At 42.1% G+C, this 15,841-nt stretch overlaps 1 protein-coding gene across 1 annotated transcript; it reads right to left on the bottom strand.

The window, feature by feature from the left end:
- Window positions 1–3,280: 3,280 nt before the first annotated feature.
- On the bottom strand, window positions 3,281–15,594 carry CD164 (CD164 molecule). Its single transcript, XM_032683486.1, has 6 exons — window positions 15,422–15,594; window positions 12,793–12,876; window positions 10,788–10,865; window positions 8,548–8,712; window positions 7,354–7,434; window positions 3,281–6,382 (listed from the first exon to the last, which is right to left on the bottom strand). Exons 1-6 carry the CDS (start codon window positions 15,522–15,524, stop codon window positions 6,222–6,224), a joined length of 672 nt encoding a protein of 223 aa, XP_032539377.1. The 5' UTR covers window positions 15,525–15,594; the 3' UTR covers window positions 3,281–6,221.
- Between the last annotated feature and the right edge of the window lie 247 nt (window positions 15,595–15,841).

Here is a 15,841-nt window from a genome sequence, read left to right as displayed (position 1 = left end):
TGTTCTCACCCTCCGAGGCTGCTGCCTGCACATTAAACCTTTTCTGACTGTTCAAAGATGACTCATCAAAAGTGTTGTCTTGACCTTCCCTAGCACCCTCTCTGCCCTCCTCCTAGAGCGGAGAGGAAGTGCAACTCCTTCCCCAATGCTACACTATCTAGAAGAAAATAGAGAAAACGTATAAGTTTATCTGCATTTATCTTGCACGGCAAAAAAAGCTTGTTTCTATAGCCTAGCCAATAAAGGACTCAAAAGTGTCTTTCAGGGGTGTGTCAAATTGTATTGCACCTATGGATCAGTTAAAATACTAACCTATGCGCCTTTTCGCATCATCCACGTCCCTGGATGCTTGTGAACACAAACAATCAAATACTTCAGCACTATTTCTATAACTAAGACCTAACTAAGACAGTCGGGCAAACCTTAACAGCATTGCATTGACTAAACACCAATTACGTAGATATGCAGGATTCCTAGAATAAGGCTAACATCCTTTACCATTACTGAAACAAGCTTTATTTCATTCAAGCTTGCTGCTATATCCAAACAAGTCACAGTATACTCAGAATGCTGTTATTTGGCTATTGAATAACATGGTATGCCATAAATGAAGGACAAGGTGAGTGATAACAATCAAAGGATAGTTTTCACCAGGGAAGCCATCAAATGTGATTTTAGCACATTCCAGGAACCAGATGCCAATTTGGAAGTAGAGCAATAGCATCAGTATGAAGCACTGATGTGCCATTGCAGTAGCAGAAAGGAAACAGCTGTCTCCATCTAATTACAACCTTTTGTTAAAATAATTTAAGTATTACTCAACAAAGCAAAATTCAAAGACTATTTTTGAACAGATATTATAGCAACAGATTATTTCAAAGAAAAGCAGTAACACAAAACTAGTACTATAGGGATAAACAACTGTGCAGAGACTTTCAGTGCTGCATTGTAACAAAAACTTAATTCAGTCCTTAACTGTGTGCAGTAGCTGGATGATTTTCTGGAAGGCATAGCAATGTTAAGCACATAAGAAAGCTCTTCATTTCCATACGTGTCCAGAAATGGGACTAAATTTTTTGCAGTTTCTCATCATATGAGACTTAGTTATGTCAATACACATTCACACTTCATTCACTACCCACATAAGCATCAAGGTCATGATGTGAAACTGAGGTTCCTTCCCTCAGAGCTGGTTATCATTTCAGTCCATCAGCAACCACAGAACTGCACGCTCTCTGTTCTCCTGTTCAAGCATACTGACAGTTATTCCCTAGCAAATTCCCTATCCACATGGGTACTGAGGGAACAGGCAGATGAAGTTACTAAGCCACTGTCCATCATATTTGAGAAGTCATGGCAGTCTAGTTTAGTTGCCACTGACTGGAAAAGGGGAAATGTAACCCCACTTTTAAAAACAAACCAAACCAAACCAGACAAACAAACAAACAAAAAAACCAACCCAAAACCAAACAAAACCAACCAAGCAACCAAAAAAAAAAAAAAAGGAAGACCCAAGGAACTACAGGCAGGTCAGGGGTCAGTCCCACCTCAGTGCCTGGCAAGACAGAGCAGATTCTCCAGGAACTAAGGCTAACGCATACTGAAAATAAGGAGGTAATTTGTGACAGCCAACACAGACTAAGGGCAAATCACGCCTGACCAATCTGGTAGCTTTCCACAGTGGGGTTACAGCACTGGTGCACGAGGGAAGAGTGACAGACACCACCTACCTGGACCTGTGCAAAGCATTTGACGCTGTCCTGCATGACATCCTTGTCTCTAAACTGGAGAGACACAGATTTGACAGATGGATCACTCAGTGGATGAGAATTTGGCTGGATGGTCAACGGCTCAATGTCCAGGTGGAGACCAGTGATGAGTCATATTCCTCAGGGGTCAATATTGGGACCAGTGCTGTTTTAACATCTTTGTCAGTGACCTGGCCAGTGGGATTGAGTGCGCTCTCAGCAAGTTTGCTGACAACACCAAGGTGCGTGGTGCGGTCAATGTGCTGGAGGGAAGGGATGCCATCCAGAGGGACCTTGACAGGCTTGAGAGGTGGGACCGTGTGAACCTCAAAGTTCAACAAAGCCAACTGCCAGGTCCTGCACCTGGGTGACGGCAATCCCAAGCAAAAATATAGGCTGGATAGAGAATGGATTGAGAGCAGCCCTGAGAAAGACTTGGGGGTTTTGGGGAATGAGAAGCTCAACATGAGCTGGTAATGTGTGCTCACAGCTCAAAAAGCCAGCTGTGTCCTGGGCTGCATCAAGAGAAGTTGATCAGCAAGTCAAGGAAGGTGATTCTCGCTCTCCATCCTCTTGTGAAACCCCACCTGGAATACTGCATCCATTTCTAGGTTCCCCAACATAAGGATTTGGACATGTAGAAGTGAGTCCAGACAGTTACAAAAATGGCCTGAGGGTTGGAGCACCTCTCCCATGAAGACAGGCTGAGAGAGATGGCACTGTTCAACCTGAAAAGGTGGCTTTGGAGAGACCTTACAGCACCTTCCAGTACCTAAAAGGGGCTACAAGAGAGATGAGAGAGACTTTTTACATGGGCATGTAGTGATAGGACAAGGGGGAATGGCTTTAAACTGAAAGAGTGTGGGCTTAGATTAGGTATTAGGAAGAAATTCTTTACTGTGAGGCACTGGCACAGGTTGCCCAGAGCAGCTATGGACACTCCACCCCTGAAAGTGTTGAAACACCCAACCTGGCCTTGGAGCAACCTGGTCTAGTGGAAGGTGTCCCTCCCCAGGGCAGAGGAGCTGGAACTAGATGATCTTTAAAGTCCCTTCCAACCACAGCCATTCTATGATTCTACGCAATCGGAAAAGAAATAAGGCTCAGAGCAATACCTTTTTCATGAAAGTTGTAACAGACTCTGTGGAACCCGCAACCCCTCTTCAGCCTGACATCCAGTATTATAAACTTTACTATGGAAAAGAGGAGCATTAAGCCTTACAGGCTATTGCAAGTGGAACACTTAAATGCATTGCTGTTCTCTGGCTTTTTGTGAAAAACAGAGTTAAGATAACATGGAAAAACATGACCTAAATGAAAATTCTTTGGAGATGATTCTAAATCTGAATCAGTATTGTTGCACGTACATATGCAAAGTTAATACTGTATGTAGGAGAGCTAACAAATCTTTAATCCTTTTTGCCCTATAGTGTTTCTCAATTTCTATGGAAAACAGCTCTTATTTCCAGAAAGTTAGCAAGCACACAGTACCCTCTGGGATTGCCCACATTAAAGAAAGTTTACGGGTAAAATTCCATTCAACAGATTTTATTTATCAATTTGGTTTTGCGATTACAACTGCTTCAGTTTTCTTCCACTGAAGACAAAATACAAACTTTTACAGCAACACTTGCAGAGAACATTCATAAGGTAACAGCTTGATATCTGCACAAGTTGGCCTCAAGAAAAAGCCAGGTAACTTGAAGAGTCACTACAATTCAGTGCCTAAAATCACAATTCAGTGATTAAGGGGCAAGTACAACTACAGATCTGTGAGTTACCTTCCACTTCAAAACACAAGGCCAAGAAAAACTGTAAGTTGTAACTTCAGGTTTTTTGCTACTACACAGCACAGATCAGCTGATACTGCCATTTCACAAAGGAGTAATTACTTTCAACAGTGAGGCAGCCAAGCACATGGTGAAGATGTATAACCCAGCCTCCCCTCCCCACAAACAACTAAAAGGGAAACAATTCCAGCCACAACTCTAACCTGTGGACTTATACCTTGCTGGCAAGGCTAATGAGCAAGAGGTGTGTAGTGCAGGCCCTTTGGAACATGACTAAATTGATATAGCACAAACTTGAGTTTTTCAGATAGGCATCTGAACGTGTCAGAGATCCTGGGTTTCTTAAAGTCTTGGAAAATAGCAATTGCTGGCACCACAGAAAATTTAGTAACTAAGGCAAGGTATCCTTTCTCCCCTTTTAAACAAAATTTGAGGCAAACGATTAAGCAATTTTAAGGCACTTTAAACACTATTTTTAGTTTGCTTTACCAGCATACTTTATCAGCAACCTAAATCAGGATCAGCATAGCTCATGAATAAGCATTTCAGCAACATTTTACAGAGCAACTCTTTTTGTGCCAATGACTCCCATGCTGTGAAGTGTTCTGCAGGACTTTTCTGTAAGTTTCCCAAAAGAGAGCCCTTTGAGGCCAAAAATTATACATTAGGCATAGTTTGCTTTGCTGAGCTAAAAGCGAACTGTCATATTTTAGAAGAGTACTTAGTTCACTTCAAAGTACAGAACACAAGCTCATGGATATTGTTTGAAACAAATGGAATAAAACAGTTCTTAGATAGGGAAAGGACAGATTTAAGTGATTTCACAATAAGGCCAAGGATATATCATCTAACTCACACACATATTGTTGCTGGAAACTGGCTGCTCACTGCTGTTTTCATAAACCTGAGCTGATTGTCTTAGTTTTGTTTAGAAAACCAAAAGCTAATGAACTCAAAGATACAGTACTGGTGAGTAACCTCTGCATTTTGTAGCAATTTGAGTTTTCTATGCAGCATAACAGAAACAATGCCATTCAAACTAAAAGAACACAAGAAAGCGACACGGTACACTTTAAATTTCCAACTGAAGTGCACTTAATTTGCTTCATATTTCAAGTTCCATTGCCATGAGTATTATCTGCTATTGATGCTATTTTGTTTTGGGTGCCAAGTTCCAGTCAAGTCAGAGCTAATAAGACAGTACTATAGATTATCCCAAAATTGATGATCAAGGGATATCATCAGAAGCTATGCATTATGTGCTACATACACCACTTGATTTTATCTTTACTTCCATTTTTCCTGTGGGTTTATTTTCACAGGTGCTCAAGTCAGTCTGCATTGGAGATGACGTACCTTTGATACTCAGATCACCTGGTTGATTCAGCCAAGTAAAAAAAAAAACAACTACTTGGCTGAATAGATCTCCTTAACCAGTTCGCTGCAGGGAGACACAAACCTGATGCCAGGAAGTGGGAAGAGGAAAGAAAAAAAGGTGTAGCCTGCAGTCATAGAACTACAGCAACCCAGACTAGGATCAAATCAGCAGATCCTCTGAACTACCCTTAACTACTCTGTCAGCAAGCAGACATACAGGAGAGTAAAAAAAGAAAAAACCAACAACCCAAACTCCTGAAATTAACTGCAATGAGTTTAAGAACCATTTGAACAACAAAAACCTCAGGACTTCCCAAACATCAGTATTTCAAGTATAAATGTGAGTTCTTGCCTTTTTATACAGGGAGTGAACTGCATTTTATCACTAGTTTTATGGTTGGTCTTTGTAGGCCAGAACAAAAGGTAAACAAGTCAAAGCTTCTGTTTGTAGCTGAACATCACTGTACCACGCTCCTCACTATAAAACAAGGTCAATAAGGGACAGTTATTTTAGTGAAAAATTTTTTAAACTGGAATGCTCATGTCACATGTATTCTATTTTTCTATGTAAAGCTAGTACTTAGAAGTTTTATTTATCTTTGAGATAGGTGGGACACATTTGCAGTCTACTGAAATTTAGTCTTTAAGGCACTAATATTTTCTTTCCTATTAGAAGAATTATCCTTACATCCACCCTTAACGTTAATTGAGAAGGGCATAGGAATTCTGTTTGGAATGAACTATTTTATGAAGTAACTTTTATTCTTGTGTAAAAAAAATAAAAAGCGTTATGTTATTCTATTAACACATTATCTAATTCTACATTTTTGTTCATCTTTCTAGCAACATGCTGTAAGAGCCATAAGCTAGTATAAACGGTATTTCACTCCCTGAATTTAGTCACCAATAATTCACATCTTGATAGAACTGAAGGGATACTGTATCAAATGTGGATTAAATTAGCCTTCACAATAAGTCATCATGAGATTGTCTACTCAACAGTGTTACCACTGAATAAGAACCTCTGAACGTCTACATTTGGCATATCAAGAAAAGTCCCACAGCAGCAGCCACTAAAGGAAAATAAAACAGCCATTAGAACCCATGCAGCATATTGCAAGTAATCCTGTTGAAGAGATTCATATCACCGCTTGCCAAGTATAATGTTGCAAAAATATTCATTTAAAGTCTTCTTTTAGAGATTTAAAGGATATTATGAACTGCTGTCTTCCATGAGCAACAGAAAATATTTTGGTTCAGTGAACTACAGGTGTTGGGCTACTAGTCCAATACAAAGTGGCAGATCCTAAAGTGTGTGATAGTTTCGGTCTTTTGACTTGCAGAATTTGTACAGAAAGAAAATAACAGCCTGCAGACCCAGAACAAGGACAATTCCACCTATGAAACTTGCAGCATCAAATGTAGATTTGCGTGCAGCAGGTGCAGGAGTCACAGTAGCACTCGTACCTGTTAAACACCACATTAGAAACTGTAAATGCACAATGCTCACAACAGTTTTACAGATTTTAGTGCTGGCTTCCTTGTATTAAGATTACTCAGAACATCATAGGAAAAAAAAAATCAAAAGTAAAGACACATCAGCATCTGCATTTAGATTAGTGATACTGAAATTCTGATTAAATACTGATTGTACAAGACTAGAGCTATTTATAGACAAATTGCTCTGGACCTCAATACTGAGCAATACCCAGCTGAACGTTATTTGTACTTCAAAGAGCCAAAGCCTTCCTCCTTTACATAGAAGTATATTATTGATATGTTCACATTCAAGACACATTTACAGTCTCTGCTCCTTGCTCAGGTTTTTTTTGCTTAAATTCAAAATAAATTATTATCTTCCCTCTACTGTATTTTACTGCAAGAGTTATGCTTAAAGAAATCAGCTGAAATCCCAACGAATATGAGTCTGGAAATAACAGCCATCTGCTGAAGGCTAGTTTTAAAGAGCTTTACTTTGCGAAAGCTTTTCATGAAATAGCATACTTAGGACTGACACAGAAATAAAATACTTCAGCTTATTCCCATCACCGTAGCTCAATTTCATTTAAAAAAAAAAAAAAAAAAAGGCATCCCATTATTATGCTGCAACTGAAAGCCAAAATATTACCTCCCGAGGACAGGTGAGTTAACAAGTGAATTCCAGCCACACTATGAAAATCGTCCAGCTGATTTTTTTTGACCAAAACGTTTCCCACTTTTAATATCTCACCAACTAGCTCTGATTCTTGGGCTATTACCTTGCTACATACATACATCACCTTAACAAAATTCGACTTGCCATAAAGTTAGAAGTGACAACAACAGATACAGCAATACTGCTTTGATGCTGTCAGTTGGTAAGTCTTTCCAGAAAAAAATTAGTGTTGCTTTAAAAGTTAAGTATTTTATGCTTTAATTACGGTAGTAGTAGCAGTTACCTGGAGTAGTAGGTGTTGTGGTAGGTGAAGTAACGGTAGTTGTAGGCAGAGGAGCATGTGTAGTTGCATTGGTGACATTAGCTGTTTGAGAGAAGACAGTACGTGCATACCATAAACCTCTACAGCAAAATTTGCAAGCACTGAAGTTCTTATGCAAATTATTTTTCTTGTTTTGTTTTAACAAGGATAAGCTTTGCCCTCAGACTATCCCACACAATTTAGGTGTTCAGCTGTGTGGCACTAAGCCAAGTTTCTGCAATAAGGATTATTTTCAAACTTGCTTAACATTGTTATCCAAATATTTCAAGGTTCTCCACAGATCAGACAGTGATTCTTCATTCCGACAAAACCACTTCTCTTTCAAGTACTAGTATAAATACTGGTATTTGAACAAGAATCAAGACAGCTGCTTCAAGACAACTGAGTATCTGCATCAAGGCAAAGGACCTTCATTAAACAGCCCTTACAATCAGTTAGTATTAATTGTACTAAAAAAGTACTTAATATAGTATCTCTAGACAGGACATACACACTCCTCCTGCCCCAAAACACTAACTGTGAATGCCATCATCGGAATAAAACCACCCACCTATAGGTAAACTGCCTCCTAAAAACTCTTTCATTATCAGGCCAGAACACTGGGTCTCTGACCATTCCTCCCCTCCCCTACCAATTAGGATTACTAAAAATGAATCAGTATTTCACTATGTGCCTGGAACAAGTGCCAACATTTGTAGGTTTACTCAAAGCTAAACATCGCCCTACTGTACATTAGGCTGTCCTAAGACTAATCAAGTACCAAGTTTTTACCTCCCAGCTCACTTGACAAGCAGATGCTTTTAAAGATTAGATTCATTTTTTTAAGAACTTCACTGTTAAGACGGCAGAGAAATTTCTGAATAACAACAAAAAAAACCCTCTTAAGAATTCATGATTAATGGAAAGATTAGTGGAAATGATTAATTCAAACAATTACCACTGGCCCAATTTTTAACAGAGAAAATGCTTCTTGCCAATATAATTAAGAGGTTTTTAAAATCCACCTCTTCCAAACCTGGAATCATTTATGTATTCTGTACATCAGATGTTTAGTACTCAAGCTACTACACTGAACTGTGGAAGAAGTCCTTATCCTTCATTTTATTCACCAGTTCCTAGTTTACTGCCATTCTATGTTCAGTGCTACTGTATTACCTATAGTAGTATGAGCTGTGGTAGCAGAACTGGTTGTGGTCACATTGGAAGATGTTGTGGTAGCATTGGAAGACGCTGTGGTAGCATTGGAAGATGCTGTGGTAGCACTGGAAGACGCTGTGGTAGCATTGGAAGGTGATACAGTAGTATTGAAAGTACTGGAAGCTATGAAAAAATAAGAGTTACATTAAAGAGATTAATGATGGTATTTAGCTGAAAAACAACCCAGCATCAGCAGGCATAGTTTTAGCTGTTTCATATAGCACTGAGTTCTACTGTAGTTTTAGTATGAAATTACAAAGCAGTTGACTCCACCATACTAACATCAGAAGTTACATGAATGAATACATGAAAAATCTTGTCACAGGCAGCCCAGTCAAGCCAGTGTTCAACTGGTAACTCATGATTCCTCAAAGCAAACAGGAGTGAGAAGAGCCCTACTGCACAAGCTTTACACGATAGAGAACTAGGCATACAGTACTGTTTCCCGACCTCACTGCAACTTAGACTGAACCTGACCTACCGAGTTCAAACTATAAATCAGAATGGTTAGACAACTGAATCAGAATGAAGGGAAAACCAAGACCTCATCAAGAATTTGAAAGCTTTGCTAAAGCTTCCTGTTCCGAGAGCTGTTGCTGGATGTAGGTAATCTCAGCCTTAGTATGTGCTGTACAAAAAAAAACACAAACCACCTCACCCAAAATGCAGAACTGTGAAGTCTTCTGCAACTTACTGTATCATCCAAGTTAATCACACATAGACAGCTTGTCTAAACTGTTGGTTAATCATACACCGATACATCAGCAAGCCTCCTGCTGAAATGCCATGATGTCCAGAAGCCTTTAATACTCAGGGCTCATTCAGATGTGGTTATTCACATCCTGAACATAATTTAGCATGCTGGGAAACCAGAGCCAACTGTTTCTACAGAGATAGGCCGGATATATCAGAATCGATCTTCTCTTGAGTCCCACTGGCACTCAGTCCATTTAGGGCCACTTAAAAACTGGCCCACATTTTCCCATGTCAGTCCTGAATGCAGAAGTGAGAGTCTATAAAGGTGAGGGTGAACAGGTTCTCCATGGAAGTGGTCACAGTACCAACCCTGAGAGAGTTCAAGAAGTGTTTGGACAATGCTCTCACACCTACAAAGACCCCCTACTAAGGGTGACAATTAATTTCCTTGAATATGCACAAGCAAAAACACAACAACCTGACAGAGTCACTAAAAGTTTACCAGGGGCAGATTGTAAAAACACTTCTCTTAGATACAGAAGAAAGGCATCGTAACATCATGCTCTCTTTGGAAAGCATTAAAAAAATAGTACTTTTAGCACCCCTGATTAAGAGGCGATTGTTACAATTTTAGAAACAACACACAAGTCCAAGTCAAAAGGAATTATTTCTGACTGGCTGCCATCACAATATAGCCCATAGCAGCATGGAAGCTTCATCTCTGTTGTTGTGAGCCAGTCACTTTAGCCACACTGTTGAATTCAGCTGGACAAGACTATTCAGAATTTTCACTTGCTGTTCTAGATCTTAAAACCAGGAAATACTATTTTAAAGTCCATTTCTTGTCAGTTTTCAGAAAAACTAAAATTCGAGGGCTTCCACAAAAGTGAAATTCAAGATCTAATCTAAATTATTCATATCCTGCAAATCAGTTTTGCACAGCAAGCACAAATTAAGTCTGAAGTAGATAAGTGACCGAGCACATTCCTAGCATGAAGGATTTATCTTACCCAGCTCTATATCCCAGACCCTGTACTTCAGAACTGCATGAAGAGTTGTGCTAGTTAACTATTAAAACCGGAAGGTTCATAAGTTCTTCCTATGTACTGCATCTCAGATGACTTAGCAGGTGAAACTTTTTTGTTCAATATGTAGCTTACTGCCTTGAGGACACTGACAAGTTCCTTGGGATATGCTGTATCTAACAGGAAACACCCATTTTAATCTAAGAAAGCAAGGCAGTATTGAAAGATGTGTCTACTAAAATATGTCAGGCTTCTTAAAACAGCAACAGTAAGCAGCTAAATGAATGCACAACAAAATTGTGTATTCTAGTATCATATATTTTCTGTTTAAGCAGAAAGCAAAGGGCTTATTTACATACTTGTAAATGATTATATAAATTGTAGAAGGCATATCAACAAAAGGCCAACAGACAAATGAGTTGTAAACACAACTGCCTCACATTAAACAATGTGAAAGCTGAGTATCTAAATACTCACAGGAACACTGTTGTACAGGTGAACATTCTCCAGCCTTCACAGATGCTTCTGTTTCATTTACACACATCTCTTTACCTTTTGTTAGAAAAGAAGAAACAAGATATTTACAGTAGCTGAAGTTTAAAGTGTTTGAGACATTGCTCCTAGATACTAATAAACTGTTCATAGGACAAACTAAACACCATCTGCTAGCCAAGACAGCCACTTTAGTACACAAGACTTCAGTATTATATTAATAATTTCAGACTTTTTAGTATTTTCTTCACTAGTTACTCCACCACTCAAATCAACACTTAGGCAAAACTTACATATTTTGTTGTAACAGTATAGCCTGATGTTTTTTCTTCAGAGCTGATAAAATTAAACAGTGTTTCTATTTGTGGCATTTTCCAAGTTAAACATTTCCACCTCTATAGTAGCATCACAAAAAAAGTATCTTACTATCTTAAAAAATTCTATATCCAAGCAAAACTTAGTTCCAGCTTTTCAAACTGGTCCTTGACCTTGAAATGGTTGAATACAGTTTCTTATTCTCTGCCTTGACTTATTCTCCCTTGATGGAGATTTCAACCTCTCTCTCAAAGAAACCACACAGATCTCTTGGGTGTTTGCAGTATACGCCTGTTGGTCCAACACCACAAGCAGAATTCAGAAAAAGAGCTTTCTGAACGATAAGTTGCATCCAAAATTGATTTCATTACTTCCAAAGCACCTTAACCTTCATATATAACCCTTCTTGGTTATCTACAATCAAGTGCTATAAAAATCATTATGACAGTCAAGCCATTCTCTCCTCTTACTCTGTTTTCACCTCACATAAGAAGTACAAATAGTCCACCTGAGGCCTGCTTATTTAGTCTTTGTATGACTTTGTCAACAGCAATTTCATCTCCTCCAGGACTGAGTACCAGATGTCAACCAAATGTAGTTACATCCAACTCACCTATAATTGGAAAAATAAGGCCCTAAATTAGAAAACAACTAATGCTTCTTCAGCTCTGTCACCTTCCCTTCAGTGGCCTGCAATTCGTAGTTTTATGAACATTGCTGTTAACTATTTAATGGATTCCTCTACCTGTATTGCACTTCAGTTCTGGAGCAGTGGTTGGACCACCAGGTCCATGACAAGATTTCAAAAGGGACTGAAGGACAGAGCTGTGCTTGCATGTCAGAATCTACTCGTGATCCCTTAACAGCAAATACAAGTGACTAGTTTGTCCCAAAAACATTCTGAACCACCTGGAAAACATTACTTTATCAACAGCACAGATTTAAATCAGAAGCCTAAAAAATCTGGGAATATTTTGAACACATCAAACGTTTAAAGTTCTCAAGTGAAGACAGCTGAATGACAGATACAAATTACGAGTTAATGCTTTATTAAGTTATCAAACAGAACAGAGTATTTGTGTGATGAACATCAATATAGATGAAGTAAGTCTAGCTGGGTTTAAGGCTCTCCACAGTGTTGAGGAATACATTCAGTGCAGGTAGCTCGGTGTGCAGCTGCAGTATGAGCTGCAGCTTGAGCTGGGAACTGGGTGCACAACAAAAGGGCACGGGGACCTGTGTCCCAGCCAAGGGACCAGACACTCAGAGACACCACGGAGCCAATGACCCCAGACTATCACCCATTTAAGACTGTGACAGTATAAAACCCAGGGATTCCTTTACCGGAGGTCTCTCCTTGGAGGCACCAGCTTGAGCTGTTTCTGTATTACTGCACTGTGAATAAACTGCTTTATGGAACAAGACACCTGAGACTCTGTGAAGGGAAACCTGGGTTGAACTGGTAAGGAAATCTGGTTTGACTGTGTGAGTGTGGGGTGTGCAGGGAGTCAAGTGGGGCACCCGTCGTGAGCTGACTCCTGGAAAGGGGCTTCAGTCCTGGCAGTGAAAGTTTCCAGTGATAGGAGTGTGATTGCCCAAGTCTCCTGAATGGTCAGACAGGGAAGTTTCCTTAACAATGGCAAAGTAAGGATCTGCACTATGTAGTCCTCCTTACCTTCACATGTGATCCACGTGCAGACTCCTATATTTGTGCCATTAGTTATACATGAATCGCAGTCAGAGAAGTTTCCACAGACGCCTTAAAAAAAAAAAAAAGGCAAGCACTGATTAGGACAAAATTACCACTGTCAAAAGAGCAACTTCACCCACAGAAACAAGTCTTAGATCTGCACTCTCCCAGGTTAAGGCACAATCTTTTACAAGTGAAAACTACAACTTTTGAATGCTTTTAACATGAAGTAAACACATTTTCCTCCAGACAATAGTGATACTGCTAAACCAGACCCCCACATGTACATGATTCTGCCTCATGCAACATCTAACTACAGTAAACTCAGATAATAGTGGATATACTACTCTAGTGAAGTTACCAAAGTTCACTAAATTAATTTTGCAGAAGTTTGTTGAAACCTCAGGTGGTAAAAGCCTGTTTCCTTTTGATTTTATTTTTCCTTTATGTAATACAGCCAACTATATATAACCCTACAGTAGAAAGCAATCAAATAAAGACAAGAACCTAGAGGAATTCATATTCACATGCATAAAAAAGGAGAGCAGAAAGGAAGTCAATCTATTCATATTCTAATCACAGCAAAAGCCAGCAATCTAACTAGTCCAGATGCTTTTTTATGTCAATCTCAGTCAAATATTGTTGCCTTAAAACCACAATGACAACACATCCACTATCTGGCTCAAATAAGATCTCCAAATCTGCAGTTTGACTGCATCAGTTTTAATTAATACTTACTCATACAGCCATCATACTTGGAAAACCCACATGCAACCCACATGTTGCATGCTCTCCACCACATTTCACACCATACCCACCTATCCACCTTTGGGTGACCTTTCCCTCTTCTCTGTGAAGGGAACACTTTTATCCACAGATCTCTGGCAATCAGCACTGTAATTTACCTCTCAGATAACAACTACAAATACATTAAGTAACTTCAGTGATCTGACAATCCGAATTAACCCTGAATCTACCTGGCCTTTCTCTTGGTTAAGGTAGGATCAGGTCAGAAATGCTGGCATTATTTCTTCCCTTTCACATAAGATATGAAAAGACCTTTGTCGGTTTGCATCAGTGAGCTATGCAACAGTTGCACTGTTCCCTTTGGGAAGGCAGCACTCAAATCACTTGAAGAGCTACATGAGTTTCTGGATAATAGATCTCGGGGTGAAAAAAATTCTGGGGAAAAAAGAAGTCAGTCAATTATTATTCTGGATATACATCTGAGGAATGATCACAGCACACACACCACCTGACACAAATGAACAACCCTGACTTTTGCAAATTCCTCACTGGTACACAGAAAATGTAGCACAGTACATCAGTGGAGACAGGAAGACAGTCAGTGCAGCTAACTAATACCAGATGCACAAGCACTTTTAGTTTAGTTTCAAAAACAGCTTTCCCAGACTATCGTGGAGAAGGATCTGATGTGCAAGAGTAAAGGATCAGAAGAGCTTTTATCAATGAGCTGTTAACTTCAGAATCTGTGGCAGGGTCTCAGACATTGTCTCTTAGGGTCTTTTATACGGGATAACTGCAAGTTTCCCAGCTTTCCCCATCAGAAGATGCCTACTCTTTACCGAAAGAAATTACTCTGGTATCACAGACTCAGTTCTTCACACTAAGCGAGCTGACGTTTGCTCCCAAGATAAACCTGTTGTACTGGCTCTCACACGGGGTAAATTCGGATATTCCCCTTACACTCGAGGAGGAAACTTGGAAACAAGAGTTCGTCCTGCTGGACCAACAGTGCCCTCTCCCGCTGCAGCGGAGCGCCTATTAACCCCTGGCTGAGCAGTCACGGAGCAGCTCTCGGTTCCCACCAGGTGTCCCACACCGCCCTGCATCCCGCCGTCAGAGCAGGGCTGGAGAGGAAACCTAGAAGGGCTGCGGCAGCGGGGACCGGGCAGCCTCAAACCCAGCTGCCTCCAGCGCCACCGTGCAACGCGGCCACGGAACACCGAAGTACTTCCACGCAACTGCTCCCCTTCGCTTCCTGGAGCACGGCATATTTCGTGGTTCTCGGCCAGGCAAACACTTCAGCACAGAGCTCATGGGGCCAGAGCTGTGGGCAATAATGGGCAAACCCACAAGACGGCTAATGGGGCTCGCGCCCGGATAAGGAACGAGCGGCGGCAGGGACAGACCACCACCGCTGAGTCAGGGAACCCTCGCTATCAGACCTGCACCAAGTATACAGGACCCACCCGCGTACAGAGGACTGGCAGCGGCTCCCGGCCCCCTGCGGCGTGCCAAGGGGGCACCGCAGGGGGCGTCCAACCGGGATAACGGACCCAAACCCGCGCCAATCGGGATAGCGGGCCAAACGCCCAGCGGGCTGCGGCCGCGGCGCCCGAGGCGGGCGGCAGCGCTGCCGCCCTGCGGAAGCGGCGGCGGCTGCCGCGCGCTGGGGGAGCGCAGGGCGGGCTCCGGGCGGCGCAGGGGCGCTCCCGCCCCGCCGGCCGCGGGGGCTCCGACAGCGGGCGCGGAGGGAGGGCCGGCGGGGTTCGGTGTGCGGAGCCCGCCCCGCTCCCCCCAGCGCCCGACAGCGGGCGGGGCTGCCCCGTCAGCAGCTCCCGGGGGAAAGGGGAATACGCGAATCACTCACCGACGGGCGCGTTGCCGCCGCTCTGCTCGGCGCCCGCGGCCAGCTCGCAGAGGCAGCACGCCAGGGAAAGGGCGGCGAGAGAGAACGCGAGTGTCCGGCCCATGGCGGTGGTGCGGAGAAACGAGTGGCTCCGGCTCCCGCTCCCGCCGCCTGCGCGCACCCTCCGCGCGCCGCCGTCCCGCCCCACGCGACGTCACGGGAGCGCCTCCGGCCAACCCCGCCCCCCGCCCGCGGTGGTTCCAGCCCAGCCTCCCCTCCCATCCGGCGGGTAATGGAACGGTCCGCACCGCGGCGACGCGGAGCCACTATCCCACGTGACCACGCCACTCCCCAAGAGGGAACATTTCCCGCGTGTCACGCGCTCTCCGAACGCTGGACGTCACCACGGAGGTCCCGCCCCCTTTTCCGCTAGGTCCGCTC

Source organism: Chiroxiphia lanceolata, chromosome 3, assembly GCF_009829145.1.
Source record: "Chiroxiphia lanceolata isolate bChiLan1 chromosome 3, bChiLan1.pri, whole genome shotgun sequence".
NCBI lineage: Eukaryota > Metazoa > Chordata > Aves > Passeriformes > Pipridae > Chiroxiphia > Chiroxiphia lanceolata.
Note: the sequence above shows the minus strand (reverse complement) of the source record. Positions and strands in the feature narration are given on the sequence as shown.